Source organism: Ornithorhynchus anatinus, chromosome 19 (genome assembly GCF_004115215.2).
Source record: "Ornithorhynchus anatinus isolate Pmale09 chromosome 19, mOrnAna1.pri.v4, whole genome shotgun sequence".
Lineage (NCBI taxonomy): Eukaryota > Metazoa > Chordata > Mammalia > Monotremata > Ornithorhynchidae > Ornithorhynchus > Ornithorhynchus anatinus.
This window is the reverse complement of record NC_041746.1, coordinates 15,385,331-15,400,917: the sequence shown is the minus strand read 5'-3', so window position 1 is coordinate 15,400,917 and position 15,587 is coordinate 15,385,331. Positions and strand designations below refer to the sequence as shown.

The 15,587-nt window shown below is 55.1% G+C and overlaps 1 protein-coding gene and 1 long non-coding RNA gene across 2 annotated transcripts in view; one reads left to right on the top strand and one right to left on the bottom strand.

Moving 5' to 3' along the window:
• Positions 1-7,798: 7,798 nt before the first annotated feature.
• ZFAND3 (zinc finger AN1-type containing 3) overlaps positions 7,799-15,587 on the bottom strand; it is a 214,705-nt gene continuing 206,916 nt past the window's right edge. The window contains exon 6 of the mRNA XM_029047294.2: positions 7,799-10,182. Within this exon, the coding sequence (XP_028903127.1) occupies positions 10,028-10,182 (155 nt within the window). The 3' untranslated portion in view covers positions 7,799-10,027. The remainder of the gene's footprint in view (positions 10,183-15,587) is intronic.
• On the top strand, positions 10,177-13,794 carry LOC120639005. The gene is made up of 2 exons (XR_005661088.1): positions 10,177-10,948; positions 13,570-13,794. It is a non-coding gene; the product is annotated as an uncharacterized LOC120639005 (long non-coding RNA).

The following is a 15,587-nucleotide window of genomic DNA, read 5'->3' as shown; positions in this document are numbered from 1 at the left end:
CTCACAGTCCCTACCCCCTCCACCCCACCCCCAAAATCTAATTAAGGGTCCCCATGGGTGCATACACACACAAACTGTTGTGAGCCCGTGTATCTTTGTGTGTGTGTGTGTGTGTGTGTGTGTGTGTGTGTGTGTGTAGGCTGATGGATTTAGGAAAGGACTTTAAAATGGGGGCAACATGATGAAGGTGATGATGACATTTGATAAGTGCTTACTGCGTGGCAAGCCCCGTACTAAGCGCTGGCGTGGATACGGGCAAATCGGGTTGGGCACAGTCCCTGTCCTGAACCTTCTGACTCCCAGGCCCGTGCCCTGTCCACTAGGCCACGCTGCTATGTGAAGGCAACACTGTCTTAGACCCAGAGCCTTTGGCTTCTGAACCACTTGGCTACTATTTGTGTCCGGTGGCGCCATCCTGCCCAGCTCAAGCCAGGGAGTGGCCCGGAGTTAGTGGTCACCGTTGAAGCAGAGCAGAGTTGAGCTGACAGCCGATCCCTCCAGCTGCTTCCCACGGGTCCCCCTTCTCGCCAGCGAGCCTGCTGACGGAGGCACGTTCAGGAATAGTGTCCCGATTTAATTAAAAAGTTTATTTTCCAAAACATTTCCCAGCCATTACCGGCCTCAGAGGGCTCCGCGCGGGCCCCGCTGAGTTTGCTGCGCTGAGCTGAATGGGTTGGCTTTTTGCTCCGCAGCTTCGCCACCCAGGCGAGCTGGGGACTCTTGGCAGAGAGCCGAGAGGTGGGGAGAAAGGGACCTTTGGCGCTGCCCTCTGCAGCACCTTCCCCAGCCCCAATCCCTACCAGCCCCGGCTGCTGCCGTTTTCCCAGCACGGTGAGGGATGGAGCTTTCTCCACAGCCAAGAGGAGGTGCCCAGGGCCTGAGAATCAGCCAAGCTCTACTCCTACCGGGCGGCCTCTCGGAGAGGTGGCAGATGCTGGCTACAGATCGTGGGTCTGGAAATCAGGGGACCTGGGTTTTAACTCCTGCTCTGCCACTTGCCTACTGGGTGACCTTGGGACAGTCAGTTTAACTTAGGAGTGTCTCATTTACCGTATCAGTAAAGTGGGGATTAAGGCTTTGAGCACCATGTGGAACAGGGACGGTGTCCGACTTGATTAGCTTGTATCTACCCCGGCACTTAGTACTGGACGTAGTAAGTGCTTAACAAACACCATAAAAAAAAAAAAAAGACCCGGGTTCCATCATTTTCTTTCTGCGTGACCCTGGGCAAGTCACTTAACTGCTCTGTGCCTCGCTGTCCTCATCTGTAGAATGTTGATCCGACACCTGTTTTCCTTCCCTCCTAGATTGTGAGCCCAGTGTGGGATCGAGACTGAGTCCAACCTCATTATCTGGTATCTACCCCAGCATTAAGAACAGTGCTCAGCGATTACCACAAGTACTAGTAATAGTATTGCAAAAGGGTCTACCGGTTTGTCTCCCCCAAGGCTGAGCCTGTTTAATGTTATAATGTATTCTCCCAAGCGCTTAGTATAGTGCTCTGCACAAACTAAATGCTCAGTAAATATGACTATCTGACTGACTGACTCCGGGGCCTGGTTTTGCTCCTTGGTCTGGTGAGGGAGGAGAAAGTCCTCTGGCTTGGGTCGCGTGGCCAGTCTCACTTCCTGCCGTGAATATCGATGGAGCAGCCAGGCTGTGGGAGCTGAGCACATTTCTTACTTGGGAAATAAGTTTCTGTCATGCACATTAAAAAAATCAATCCTGTCCATCAAACTAATAATGGGGTTTTCCAAGCTCATCGGTCAGGCCAGAGCCCCACAAGGCAGAGACGTTGGACCGAATCTCTTTGGGCTCTGCCATCTCCACCGCCTCCCCCGACCCCAACCAGGCCTTTGCAATGGGGGGTTGGGCAGTCGGCACAGCCGGACGTCGCACGTCTCGGGCAGATCGCGATGGCAGCGTCGGAAAGTGTTGTGCGTCTAGCTCAGATTCACAGCGGTTTTAATGGATTTTGGGGGGGCAAATGAGCTGAGCCTGTTGGCCTTTGAAACCACCTGGAGTTTGCCTCTGCCACCCCCAACCACCCCCAAAACTTTCCGTTGTTTTGCTTTGCTTTCAAATGGTATTCGTTAAGCACTTACTATGTGTCAGGCACTGTATTAAGTTCTGGGTAGATAAAAGGTTATCCGGTTGGACGCAGTTATCCCGTGTGAGGCTCACAGTCTTATAGATCTTATAGATGAGGTAACTCAGGTCTAGAGAAGTGAAGTGACTTGCCCGAGGTCACCCAGCCAACACGAGGCAGAGCTAGTACTTAGAACCCAGGTTCATCTGACTCTCAGGCCCGTGCTGTATCCACTAGGAATGTTACTTCTCTCTTCCTCTTGGGCTGGGGTATGCATAAAGTTGCCCCTTGTATTTTTGTCGGGACTTGGCCAACTTGGCTGCTCTTCTGGCCCAGGCGGCATTGCTTCTTGTGATCTGGTGATTGACAGCGCCCAGGAATTGGCCTGGAGCTGCAGCAGGAAGGCTTTAGGCTAGGCGTAAAGAAGAACTTCCTGAGAATGAGGTGGAAGGAACTGAAAGGGGAAGTGGAGAAGGTGACTTGGAGAACAGTGAGCTGATAGGGCTGGTTTAGGTGAGATCAGCCTCCTGGAGTCCCTCTTTGCTGGGACTGTTCGATTATGGTGGCATCGTCGATAGTATTTATCACGTGCTTACTGTGTGCAGAGCATTCCACTAAATGCTTGAGAGGACAATACAACAGAGTTGGTAGACATGTTCCTTGACCACAAGGAGCTTAAGCCATATGGTATTTATAGCAAGGAGAGTACAGTACAATAATAAACAGTCACATTTTCTGCCCACTACACGCTCAAAGTGTAGGACCCCCTCGGCCCCTCTTCCTCTAACTCCCCTCAGCTCCCCATCCTCACTCCCTTCAACCCTTCTCCCTCTCATTCACCTCAACCGCCACACCCTCTCTTTCCCTCAGCCCTCCCGCCCCCCCAGCTCAGTACCTCATAGGCCTCTCTTCTGTGCTCTTCCTGTTGAATCCGTCAGGTTGGGGAAGGAGGGAGAGGGAGAGACTGACAGACCGAGACCGAGCTGTCTGGGAGAAACCTACACGGGCTGGACATCCAGGGCCCGAGGCTGCCCCTCAGCTCTAGCTCCGGAGTGTGGCTGCGCTATTACCAAAGGTAGGTCTGGGCCGAAAGAGCAGAGGGTCCAGGCTCACTTCCAGGGAATACTACTAGGCCCTTCGGTGGCTCCAGGGGCAACTGGGAGTTGCAGTTCAGCGCCAAGTAATGACTGGTAAACAGCTGTAGTCAACGGGGCCTCTAGCTTCACATCCCGAGTAGTTGCTCCAAGTCAGAAGGCTGTTGTGCCCAAGCCAAAAAGGTAATCATCAGTCAGTGGTATTTATTGAGTGTGTGCCTGGCACCGCACTAGGTGCCGGGGAGGGTACAATACAGCACAGTCGGTATGCACGTTCCCTGCCCACAGAGAGGTGACCGTCTAGAAGGGGAGACAGACATTAGAAGAATCTCCAGGGAGGGGAAATGGGAGAGTGGAAGCATAAGTACCTACGTGTGGTGTGGCCAATATCGAGACCTTAAGGGGTACAGATCCAAGTGCAAAGGCAGTGCAGAAGGGAGGAGCAAACAGGAGAAAGGAAGGTAGAGTCAGGGAAGGCCTCTTCAAGATGTGATTTTTAGGAGGGCTTTGAAGAGGGGGAGAGTTGGACTGTCAGATATGAAAGGGGAAGAAGTTCCGGGCCAGGGGACAGACTTGCACAAGGAGTTGGCAGGGAGATAGATGAGATCGAGGTACAGTGAATAGGTTGGTGTTGGAGAAGCGAAGCGTGTTGACTGGGGTTTTTTTTTTTTTTTTTAAATTTATCAGCGTTACCTCTGTGATGTGGGAGGGGGATAGCAAGTGGAGTAACTTAATCCAAACATGAGGCATTTCTGTTTGATGCGGAGGTGGTGGAAGGGCAACCACTGGAGGTTCTTGAGGAGTGGGGCGATGTGAACTGAATGTTTTTGTTGAAAAATGATCCGGGCAGCAGAGCAAAGTATGGACTGGAGGCGGGGAGGTCATCGAGGAGGCTGATGCAGCGCAATTGACTGAATGACTAACCCTGACATAGAGTTAAGAACACCCGCCGTTTCCCCCCCGAACTTCTCCCTTATTTTAGTAACTGTCTCCCCAGTAGACCGTAAGCTCCTTGAGGGCAGGAATCCTGCCTACTAACTCTGTTGTACTCTCCTGAGTGCTTAGTGCAGTGCCCTGCGCACAGGAGGAACACAGTAAGTGCCAGTGAGTGATTGAGCCTGGTCTGGGTCTGTGAACCACTGGGCAGGCTCCCAAACCTGGTCTGATCTGATTCATTCAATAGTATTTATTGAGCACTTACTGTGTGCAGAGCACTGTAGTAAGCGCTTGGAAAGTAATAATGTTGGCATTTGTTAAGCGCTTACTATGTGCCGAGCACTGTTCTAAGCGCTGGGGTAGACATAGGGGAATCAGGTTGTCCCACGTGGGGCTCACAGTCTTAATCCCCATTTTACAGATGAGGTGAGGCACAGAGAAATTAAGTGACTCGCCCACAGTCACACAGCCGACAAGTGGCAGAGCTGGGATTCGAACTCATGAGCCCTGACTCCAAAGCCCGTGCTCTTTCCACTGAGCCACGCTGCTTCTCTGTACTTCTTGGAAAGTACAATTCGGCAACAGATAGAGACAGTCCCTACCCAACTCGGCGCTGTGATTGCCTTAGACTTATAGCTTGAATCGGAATTCTGCCATCGGGGAGGTGAATTTACTGGCTGCTTGCGGGGGTTGGGAAGAGAGACAGAGACAGAGATTCCCTCCCTCCACCATTGTAGTGGTCAGTTCTGCTCCTTCCCACAGTCAGTCACTGGAATTGAGTCCTGATTGTGTGAATCAATCCAGTTTATTGAGCACTTACTGTGTGTAGAGCACTGAACTGAGCGCTTCAATATAACAGAGTTGGTAGACACATTCCCTCAAGAGCACTGTATTAAGTGCTGGGAACAGAATACTCCAGAAGAGTTGGCAGGCCCGATTCCTGCCTTCAGGAGCTTGCAATCTAGGGAAACTGACTGGAAAATAAATGACACATAGGGGAAACAAATGACTATGAAGATATATGAGTATAAAGATATTTTAGTGTGGGAGAGTGGTGGGCTGTTGAATATGTAGGGGGAGGTGCAGGCGTGGGTGGCCATGAGCGAGGGGTCAATAGCAAGAGAGGTGAGATCCAGGCCTGGAAAGTAGGGTGGTGGTACAGGAGAGAAGAGAGCCGGCTGGGTTGTCGTGGAAGAAGGGAAGGTTGGGGAAGAGGGGGAAGAGCTGACTGAGTGCCCTAAAGCCGATGGTAAGGAATTCTGTTGGTTGCAGAGATGAATGGGCAACCAGTGGAGGTTTTTGAGGAATGGAGAGATGTTTTTTGTTGGAGGAAAAAAATGATCCAGGGAGCAGAAGGAAGAATGGACTGGAGAGGGAAGAGGCTGGAAGCTCGGAAGTCAGCGGGGAGGCTGATGCGGTTGTCAAGGAGGGCTGAAAGTGCTCGGACGGAGAGGACCGCATTGATTCTAGAGATACAGAGAAGGTAGGGCTCATTGGAATTGTTGGCAGATTGAATATGTGGAATTAATCAATCAGTGGTATCTGTTTGCAGAGCACTGTATTAAGCGGAGGGAAAGTACAATATAATAGGATTGGTTAGAGGAGGTCTCTGCCCACAGGGAACTTACAGGCTAAAAGGAGAGATGAGTCAAGGGTAGCCTGGGCTCTGGGCACCCTGCCAGTAGGCTCACCTGCTGCTCAGGTTCATGGGTCCACCCGGCCCAGGGCAGAGGGCCCTGTTTTCTGCAAAGACCCATTCTGCAGGTCGCCCCTGCCCCCGAGCCCTCCGAGGGCAGACCTCAGGGTGGAGGGACCACGTGCCTAGGCCGGAAAGCAGGAGCAGCAGGGAAAAGGACAAGTTGAGACATGAAACGAGCCAAGTGCCAGTCCGCTGAGAGGGAAGGACAGCAGGATCAAGTAGGATTCATCCGGAAAGGATTTCGGAGATGATGGGGAGGGGGACTTGAGAGTTTTTAAAGCGGGAAGGGACAGGGTTCATAAGAGGGGAGTGGGCGATCTTGGAAGCTGAAGGAATAGTAGGAGCAAAGAAAGCAGCCTAAAGGTCTTACCCCGTAGTCTGGTTAGTCAGATGGCCAAGGAGCAATTTGGACTCGGGAATGGACTTGGGTGATGTCGCCCTGCCGAGGACCCCCGTGCTCCTTACCCTCCCCACCACGCGCTGGGCACGTCGACTCGGCTCCAGGGAGGGAAGTAAAAGCTGGAAATGCTCTAAAGACTTGTTCCCCGTGGCCAGGGTGATCTCGCTAGCGTCTCCACCAGAGGAGCAGGAGTCATTCCAGCAATTCACCACTGAGTGACGGCCGAACGTGTATCCCGAGCAGGGGTGGCGGCGAGGCCCGGCCCGCTGCCAACTGGCATCGCCCCGTGGCATCACGTGCACCTGGCTGGGGAGGCAGAGGGTAGGCAAGAGCAGCAACGGCCGAGAGAGGTTCAAAACCTCGACTGACTGCCAGTCCCTCCCAGCCGGGCGGGGTTTCTGGGGAGAGACCTGTAACCCTCCCCCTGGATACCTGCAGCGAGAAAGGAATGGGAGCAGCTGCCGACGGCGGTGGCAAAACACCTGAGGGTGGGCTAAGTAAGTAGCCTCGGGGCAGGTTCCCCATGGGTTCAGGTTGGTGGAGGAGGGGGCGTGCCAGCAGGTGCGACCTTTGGAGCCTCTCACCCACCACCAGAAGAGCCTGGTGGTGAGCTCTTGCAAAGGAAGGGGTTGACATGATCGGGGCGTGGGGCTTCCCCCCGGCCCCCTCCGGTCCCGCCTGCGGCTTTTCCCCTGGGGCCGGGCTGGAGCGGCGGCCCCCGTCCCTCTCTACCTCTCCCGTGAACCACTTCCTTTTCAGCTGCTTCCTCCTGGGAATCTGGGGCCAGCGGAGAGGAGGGCCGGCTCCCTGTGGAACCAGGCAGGGACGCGTCCCCAGAAAGTTTTCTCTCCCTGCAGGAGGCCATCGTCCTCAGGGGGACAGAGGTGAACTCCAGGGTTGGAGGCCGGGAGGCCCAAGGAGACCAAAGCGGCAACAGAGCGGGTGGGCTGACCGGTCTTAGCAGGACCAGGAAGAGGCTGAGGGCAGCGGAGTGGGTGCCGGCTTCTAGCCCCACCTTGTCACCGCCCAAGCTGTGTGGGCCTTTCTCCATCTGCACAGGGGGAGAGAGGGCGAAGACACGGTTGGAGAGATCAGAAAAGATCTACTGTAAAACTCTGCAAACTCGGGCGCAGGTGAGCCGTGAGAGGAGACCGATCTCTGTCCGCTTCAGACAGTCCTCAACCCAGCTCATTTGCAGTTAGGTTCGAAACGTGAGCCCCTCTCCTCTTCACGGGCCGCCGCCCTCGCTCTGCCACCGTAGGAGATTCGTTGGTGCTGTTCTGGGAATTTGGAGGCCTGGAGGGGAACCCAACCGATCCCCCCCGCCTCACCCACCCCCATTTATAACGTCGTTCCTAGGAGAAAATCGTTACCTAAAGGCGCCGTCTTCAGGAAGCGGGTGAGTGTGCGTTCTCGGGCTTTGGGATCTGTGGAACTGGCACCGGACAGGTAGGCTCTACCCACTCCTCCCCCAGCCCCCACTAGCTCCTGCCGGGGGCGGGACAGAGAGGAATTCAAACTTTTGTCTGATTGGTTTAATGGGTGGTGGTGGTGGTTTTTCAGCAGGAGGAAAAAAAGAATAAAGTTACAAGATTCTTTTAATAATTTCACCATGTTAAACTAAAACTGAGCTCTAGGCTACATGTGTAAGTAAATCTAGAACACAAAGGGGTTAAATAAGAATTTTTTTAAGATACAAGAACTTAAGCTTTCTTTTAAGTTTAACAAACTTCACAGAACAGATACGGCAGGGGAACAACTCTTTTCCCCTCAACTTTGTGAACATTGTCCGTCAGCCACTCGAACTGGCTCGTGTTCTCTCTCGTTCTGTCTCTCTCTCTCTGTCTCTTCCCTCAACAGCAGCGTGCAGCCACCTGTGCACCTCTGACTAGGAAAGGGGGCTGGGCAGAGGAGCCCCTCAAGTCCCCCGATGTCTCGTGGAGTTCAGACTCCTGCTCCCAAACACTGCCCAGCCCTACTCTGGGACCGTCCCCAGCCACAGCCCGCGGGTTAAAACTGCCAAACATCCCGTTTTTCCCTCTCCTCTGGCAGGGAACGGGACCTTCTCCTGGAAACGAGCGTTAAGGCAGGAAATGGAGCCGATTCCACCTGCGTCGAGAAACACGGTTTCTCCTTTTCCCTTCTCAGGATGGAGCGTGTTTAAGCGCAGGCAGCGCCGGTTGTGCGGTTGCGTGGCGCTGGCCCCGTCAAACCTCCCTCCCCCCACCCCGCATCCTCCAGAGAGCCGGGTGGCTCGGGGTGAGCCGGCCCCACGGGCGTCCTCTGCCTCTCCCACCTGGTACGCTGGAGGGATTCTGAGATTTCTTAGCTCTGCCCCGAATTCCAAGTCCGGGGCGCACCGGGCTTCCCGTCGACCCCCGCTCCAAAAACCTGATTGTTAGCACCCCCTGCCCCAGAGGGGACGGGCCGGGGCTCTGCCAGCTGGAGGCGGGTCTGAACCCTGTGTAGATGAGCGTCATCCACGCAGCTCGGGGAGTGCGACCGGACCGCCCGGTTACACTGAACCGTTCCAGTGCGGCCCCCGGCCATCCGCTTCGCTGTCACTTCCTACGCCTTCTTTGCACTAGACCGGGCCGGCGGTTTTCCGCCAGACCAAGGCCGAGGCTGCTTAGACACGAGGCGGAAAGCTCATCTGATTATCTCAACATTTGGGAGGGGGAAGAGGGCCCGGTCCCAGGGGAGGAGGCGGTGGTGGCTTTCCTGCTTATTCCCCAATACTGTCACTGACCTCCGTTTGCTATGTCGATTTCTTCCCTCCCCTCCCCTCCCGCCCCTCCCAACCCCCAATATATAAGCCTAGCTAGAGAGAGTCCGGTTCGAAGAAGCCAGCCGTGGCTACTGTGCTGTGAATTAGCCTTATTCGATGAGTGATCAGATACCTGCACTTAGCAAATGGCAAACGAGAGCCAATCGGGTTTCCGCTGAGCCTGGTCAGTGGTCCGCCGCCGGTGACGACTGCTGAGGGCCCTCGGCTGGCGAGGGGCGCCGCGGGTCCGGGGGAGAAACACGGTGTCCTTTTGCGCGCTCGGGGTCGGGGAGGAGCCGATTTTGGAAGCGAGGTTACGTTATGGTCTTCTCGATGACGAAACAGCTTTTCCGGAGCGAGTCGATAAAAAAGTTTTCATAAGAATCTCTCCCGTTCCCCCACCCTCCCCCCCAACCACATCCCGCCCCAGACCCCTCTCGCCCCGCTAGGCTCCCCGGAAAGACCCCGAGAGCGGCCCGCGAGCTCCCGGGGAGCCACGGCCGGCCGGCGGGGGTCAAGTGGGGGTTTCACGTCTTCGGAACTGGGGGTGTGTGAAGAGGTGAAAGGCTGCACGTTAAACAGAGGTGCCGGTTGGGTCGGGTGGGTGCCGGGAACTTTAAACACCGCCTTCTGCTCCTCTGTTTACTCACAGTCTCCTTCTGGGACCTTTCCCACTTAAGGCTTTTTTTTAAGTTTGACTCCAGCAGTGAGAGAAGCCTTTGGATTTTGTTTGCTTGGTTTTTTTTGTTTTGTTTGTTTTCATTTGCTTTAAATCCACTAGCCATGCTCAAAAAAAAAAAATTATTCTTCACGTTTTAATTTCATACAGTGGCTAGCAGGCACCTTAGTAACCAGCCAGAAATCAATTCCAACCACCATCATCAACCCCTAAACTACAGTACCAGGTCGGTTGGCTAACGAAAGGAAGCTGATTGGCTGTAGTCTGAAACTTGCCCAGTACAAGGTGTCTGGCTGACTTTGTCCTAAATAAGGCTAACATTAGTGAACTAAGAAGAGCATTGGGTGGCGCGGGTCTGGCAACTCAGGAACAGCCCTCCCCGATGCGCTGGCAGGATCGCCCCACTTTTCGGTCCAGTTTCACCATTTTCATGATGGCTTCCTCTCGCCCGCGGCCCATGTGGTCGAACGTGCAGTCGTGCTGCTCGGGAAGGCGGTGTAACATACAGAACACGTAGCCTGCGGAGGACACAGACGAGGGCAGGGGTTAACCACGCTTTCCACCCTGAATCCCGGCTCCGCCCGGAGCAGGGCACTCCCCCATCCCCCTCTCTCCCTCGCCCACGAGGAAGCTGGATCCAAATGCGGTTGGGGATCCCCATCTCAAACCACCGAGAGAAGGGCTTTTCACACTAGCCAGAGAGTCCTGATCCCTGCGGCCCTCAGCTCTGGTTGACCGCCCTGCCCTCGGCCTGGCAGCGAACCACAGGACTGCTCTGGGCCGACCACCTGCCCGGACCCCGGCCCGGGGAGTCCCGGGCGGGCAGGCAGGCAGGGGACCGAGGCCCAATGTCCCATTCTTGGTGGTCCCAGAAGGGGGCCGGAGAGGCTCAGCCAACAGTTCTCTGCCTTCCCCTCGGAGGGTTCGGCAGTAGAGGCGAATCCACGTCTCAGAACGGCGCGTCGGAGGACGGAATGGCTGCCGGCACCTAAGGCGGGGGAGAGGAAAGAGAGCGGCTCCTGCCGCCGCAGCCTCTTCTAAAACACCCCAAGACCCTTCTCCTGCCCAGGGTGCCGTGGCAGGAGAAGGGAGGGTCTCCAACTTCAGCGGAGAACTGGAGGATGCAGCTGAGGAGGCTGTCGGCAGGGAGAGGGAAATGGGGCGTGCACCACACCGTGGTCTGCCGGACCAATCCTGCCTTGCGAGCCCTGCTGAAGGAAGGGGGAGGAGGAGGACGACGACGACAGAGGCAGGCCTACGCTCCCTCCTCAAGTGGGAGATGTGGTAAGTGGTACTAAGAACCGAGATCGTGCCCAGACCTTTTTCTTTCTTCTCCTTTAACCTGATGCCTGGGTCATTTCACGCACCTCGTGGAGCTCCTAGAAAGTAAGGAGGGGAGAGGGGAACCGACAGCTTGAATTGCCCTGGGGTCGTTCGTGAGCTTCCGCTCCCTGAAACGCTCACCTCGAGCTAGGGAAGCGGTAGCCAAGAGGCCACATTCAGTTCGGAAGGGTGCCCTAAAATGGTAAATTTTTGAGCAAGCCGATCGCTCTGGCATCCCTACCTTCTTTCGTCGATGGGTTTCCTCTTTCCCTGCCCGAACCGGGAGCCTGGAGGCTCCTAGACCACAAGCGAATGGAGGGGCAAGTCCAGCGTGGCGGTGGAAAACCGAACCGCCCTCCCTTAAGTCACGGAGAGGCAGGCGCTGGGAAGGGCCCCAGAAGGATGATGCGAGGGGGGTGGCAGCACCCTTCTCAACACTCAAGGTTCTCTTCGGCCCTTGCCGGGGAGGAGAGGGTTAAGGCGGCACCGGCTGGAGCCGAGATCTGCTTGGGGGATTTTCCGACTGCAGCTGGGCCTTCCGCCTGGAGCGGCCCCGCTCGGTCCCCAGTCCTAGGAGACGGAGACCTGTGAGTTGGAGAAGTGCGAGGGAGCGAAAGCGAGTTCCTGGTTCGGAGCCCGGCCCATCAGTGTTGCCAAAAGATGTATTAACTGTGCGCGCCGGGAGGGAAGGGCAATACGTTTGACTCGAAATTGGGATCGGTTTTAAGGAAAGGAACGGAGATGGAGTTTCGGTCCCTCGAGGAGCAGGAACTCCCACTTGGACCAAAAGCAAAGTTGAGATTAATGAGCTCGTGTGGTATATTTACTGATAAGTCCATTACTCGAAGATATTGGATGCCGGTTGACGTTCTCCTAGAGGATCTCACAGCCGAGACGCAGGCCGCCTCGATACGCACACTGCTAACAAGCAAAAATCATCTTTAGCTGAGAGGAAGAAGAAATGTGACTCTGAGGGTTTGGCCCCGGGAGCCGACGTGGCGGAGGAACCCTTGGACCCGCTGCCACCCGAACAGGTCCCGAGGTTGGCTACGCTTCCAGCCTGCTGGCCTGCAAAATCTGGGGTGCAGGGAGGGATAACAGACACGACCACCTACCCTTTCCTTGGCTGAGAGAGCAAATGAGGGCTCACCGTCCCAGACAAACAGAAGAGTTCCAACTAAAGCAGCACAGAACGAAGCCACTTAGAATTAAACCCTTTTGGGTTAGTGCAATCGCGATCAGGTGGACAGAGGCAGGCCACGCCCCCGGCTTCCCCTCCACCTCCCCAGCATCCATCCACACTTAAGAATGTAGACCGGGCCCATCTGAGCCAGCCCCACGTCCAATTAACCTCGATGCCGGGAAGAACAGTCGTGCCAAGGGGTTGCCCGCCTGACATTCACCCACTCGGCTCCATCTGACATCCACCCTTTCCCCATTAAGGGAGACTTGCCTGTGAATTTATTCAGACCCTCCTTGAGGGGATGGCTATTTTCCGATTGCCCACCTTTCCGCCGTGACAAATTCCACGGGTTCCCGACGGCCGGCCGCTCCGGGATCCCAACCCAGATTCTGGGCTCCAAAAGTAGGATGGAGTCGGAGCCGGAGCCGGGCCCTGGAATGGGCCAGCTGAGTCGGTGCCAGGTTCAGGCTGCTCCAGGCCTCCCCCTGACATTTCCGGCCAGGGGAACGACTGCTCCTGGCGTTCTCTTGGGGCACTACTCAAAGGAATCCCTCTGCACACACGCATGCTTCCCCCCAACCCCCCCAAAATCCCTTGCACACTCACTGGGACCTCAAACACCAGCAGCCTACCGCCAAAACTACTCCTGAAGGGCCTGGACATGCAACTGGAGGTAGGGGACCCCAGGGAGGACCTGACTGAGTGCAAGAGCAATGTCTCTCCTCACTGCAGCAGGCATCCTCCCCCCTCGTCCTAAGAGCTGTCTCCAGGCAGGATTCCTTAAACTCTAGGTACTTTAAACCAGGCCCCCATCTCCCATTTAATAATGTTGGTATTTGTTTTGTTAAATGCTTACTATGTGCCGAGCACTGTTCTAAGCGCTGGGGTAGACACAGGGGAATCAGGTTGTCCCACGTGGGGCTCACAGTCTTAATCCCCATTTTACAGATGAGGTAACCGAGGCACCGAGAAGTTAAGTGACTCGCCCAAAGTCACACAGCTGACATGTGGCCGAGCAGGAATTCGAACCCATGACCTCTGACTCCAAAGCCCGTGCTCTTTCCACTGAGCCACGCTGCTTCTTGACACTTGGGCATTTCTTGACACTTGGGCATTCTGATTTCTAAAAAGAAGCAAAATGCTAAAATAATCACCAAATCTGGGGATAAAGCATCAACCTCAATTAAAAAACAAAAAACAAAAAACCCAGTATCGTAATCCACTAGGGAAAACTCTGGAATAAGTTTTGGAAGGTTCTTAACTTGAAGTCATTGCACTGGGGTTATTAGATGGCATAAATTAAGCTCAATTCCCTTTTCTGTCAGGATCATTCAATGGAAGGAAGCTACACCTTGGAACTTGTCCCAGATGCTGACTAGGTTTTCTATTCCCTCTGCAGCCAACAGCTAAATGCATTTCCACGGGAGATGTACCCACCCAACCTACACGCCCAGGGCACCCAGCCCGTCTACGCCTCTCCTGTTCGGACGGTTTTCTCGGATCGAAATCATTCCTTCCCCGCCTGGGTGCCCTCCGATCTGAGTCCAAAGACGCCCAAGGGGTTTGAACTTCCGATGGCTCTTGGTAAGCCGAGAGTGGAATAAAAGGAGCTGAGACTTCTGGAGAAGTTTGTGTTCCCCCGCGCGGTGATAAATGTGATTATCGGCTGCCATCGTGGCTAGCGGGGTCCACATGATTCCTCACAAGCCATTCATCACTAAGAACAAACAGTACGGTTCTGCGGAGAGGGACGGGAGGGAGGAGGTGGCGGCGGCGAGGGCTCAGAAGAATGCTAAATTGATGAATGTTAACTTCCTCGATAAACGCCCCAGAGTCAAACTTTCGGTCTAGGGAAATGGTGGGTAAGTCAAAGTCCCTAACACTTTTCCACTCACCTCTAAACATTCTACCGCCTCCTGCCCCTCCTCCTCCACCCGCACCAACGTCACCTCTGGCTCTTCGTCTCGGGAGGCAGCGTGGCCGAGGGGAGAGGGCCCAGGGCTCGAATAGCTGAGCTCTAGCCCCGGCTCGGCCTCCTGCCTGCTTGGGTGGCCTCGGTTTCCTCATCTGTAAAATGGGGATAAAATAACCGCTCACCTTCCCTCTTGGACCGCGGGCCTCTTGCCCACCGAGGACCGATAGATAATCTTTCGACTAGCCCAGGGGTTGGTACGGGGCCCGGCACGCAGGATGCACTTAAATTTGCTAACGGTACCGTTAGTATTCTTCCCTTGGGCACGCAGCCGAGAGCGGACGAATCTCCGTCTGCAGTCTCTGATCCCCTCGCCCTGGTGCCTCCAGAATTCACGGCCTGAATTCTTTCGGGGTCAGCCCCATGTTTCCTGTAGGCTAATGTGAACCTAATTAGCTCTAGACGCTAATGGTTTTCTGAAGGGGAACACCGGCGATTCCCGACCGGGTAGCTCAATGTAGAGGGCGGGCGGAAAAGCGACTCTGGCCAAGGACGCTCGGCGGACGTCGCTCGGAGCCGGGGAGGGAGAGGTGACCTGCCTACTAATGCATCCCTGCGAGTGGCAGGGTGGGGTATCCTGCTCAAAAGGAGGAATGGACGCTTCAGGAAGATGTCCAGAGAAGCCCGGGTCAGACCGTACGGCACCATGAGATCTATCCCCCAGAAACCCCCCTGAGGGTGGGGGCTCGTTGACAAAGGCCCTCCAGGGTCCCTGTGCCCAGCCCACCAGCGGGGGGAGGGAGAGGGAGACTCTCCCCTGCATCCCCTCATCTGGGAAAAGATTTCCTAGGTTGAAACAAAAGAGTTCAGATTTCAGAAATGAGTCCCCCGGCCCAAGTGAACCGCATATACCCACTGCAGACGGAAAAGAGCATAGGCTAATGAGGAAGCGGGGAGGTCATGATTAAGACTTAATGGAGAGTCAGGAGGAAGAGAAATGCCAACCCTGGGTTTGAACGGCGAAAGCCAGCAGGAGGAGAGAGGCATGAAGAACGCAGCCTCGCTTAGAGATTGGGGGTGTGCAGAGGCCTTCACCCCTCCAAGAACCGGCCCCACCTTCAGGTGAGGCACCTGGGCACGCCGCCCAGCTCCGATGTGGGGAGGTCATGTTCCAGAACCGCCCTGAAATTAAACCAGCAGCAAACTGCACGCTGGCTCGTCCCACCATGACTGACAACTAATGTGCTTTTAAAAATACTCATTTTTTGCCGGGGGAGGCGGGAGGGAGCTAAGGAAACATCTGACTTGACCTATAATTTTCCAAGCAAGCGTCTCAAATGCTTAAAACTCTTAACAGCGCTTCCTGTTCGAGTCCCATTCACCCTCACCTCCACCAACAGAGGATTTAACTACGTAAACATCACTCCCTCTACGCTCACACACTTTACTGCGCCTCACAAAACACCAGCATTTGGGCAAACACACACAAAACCCAGCACCTTGCA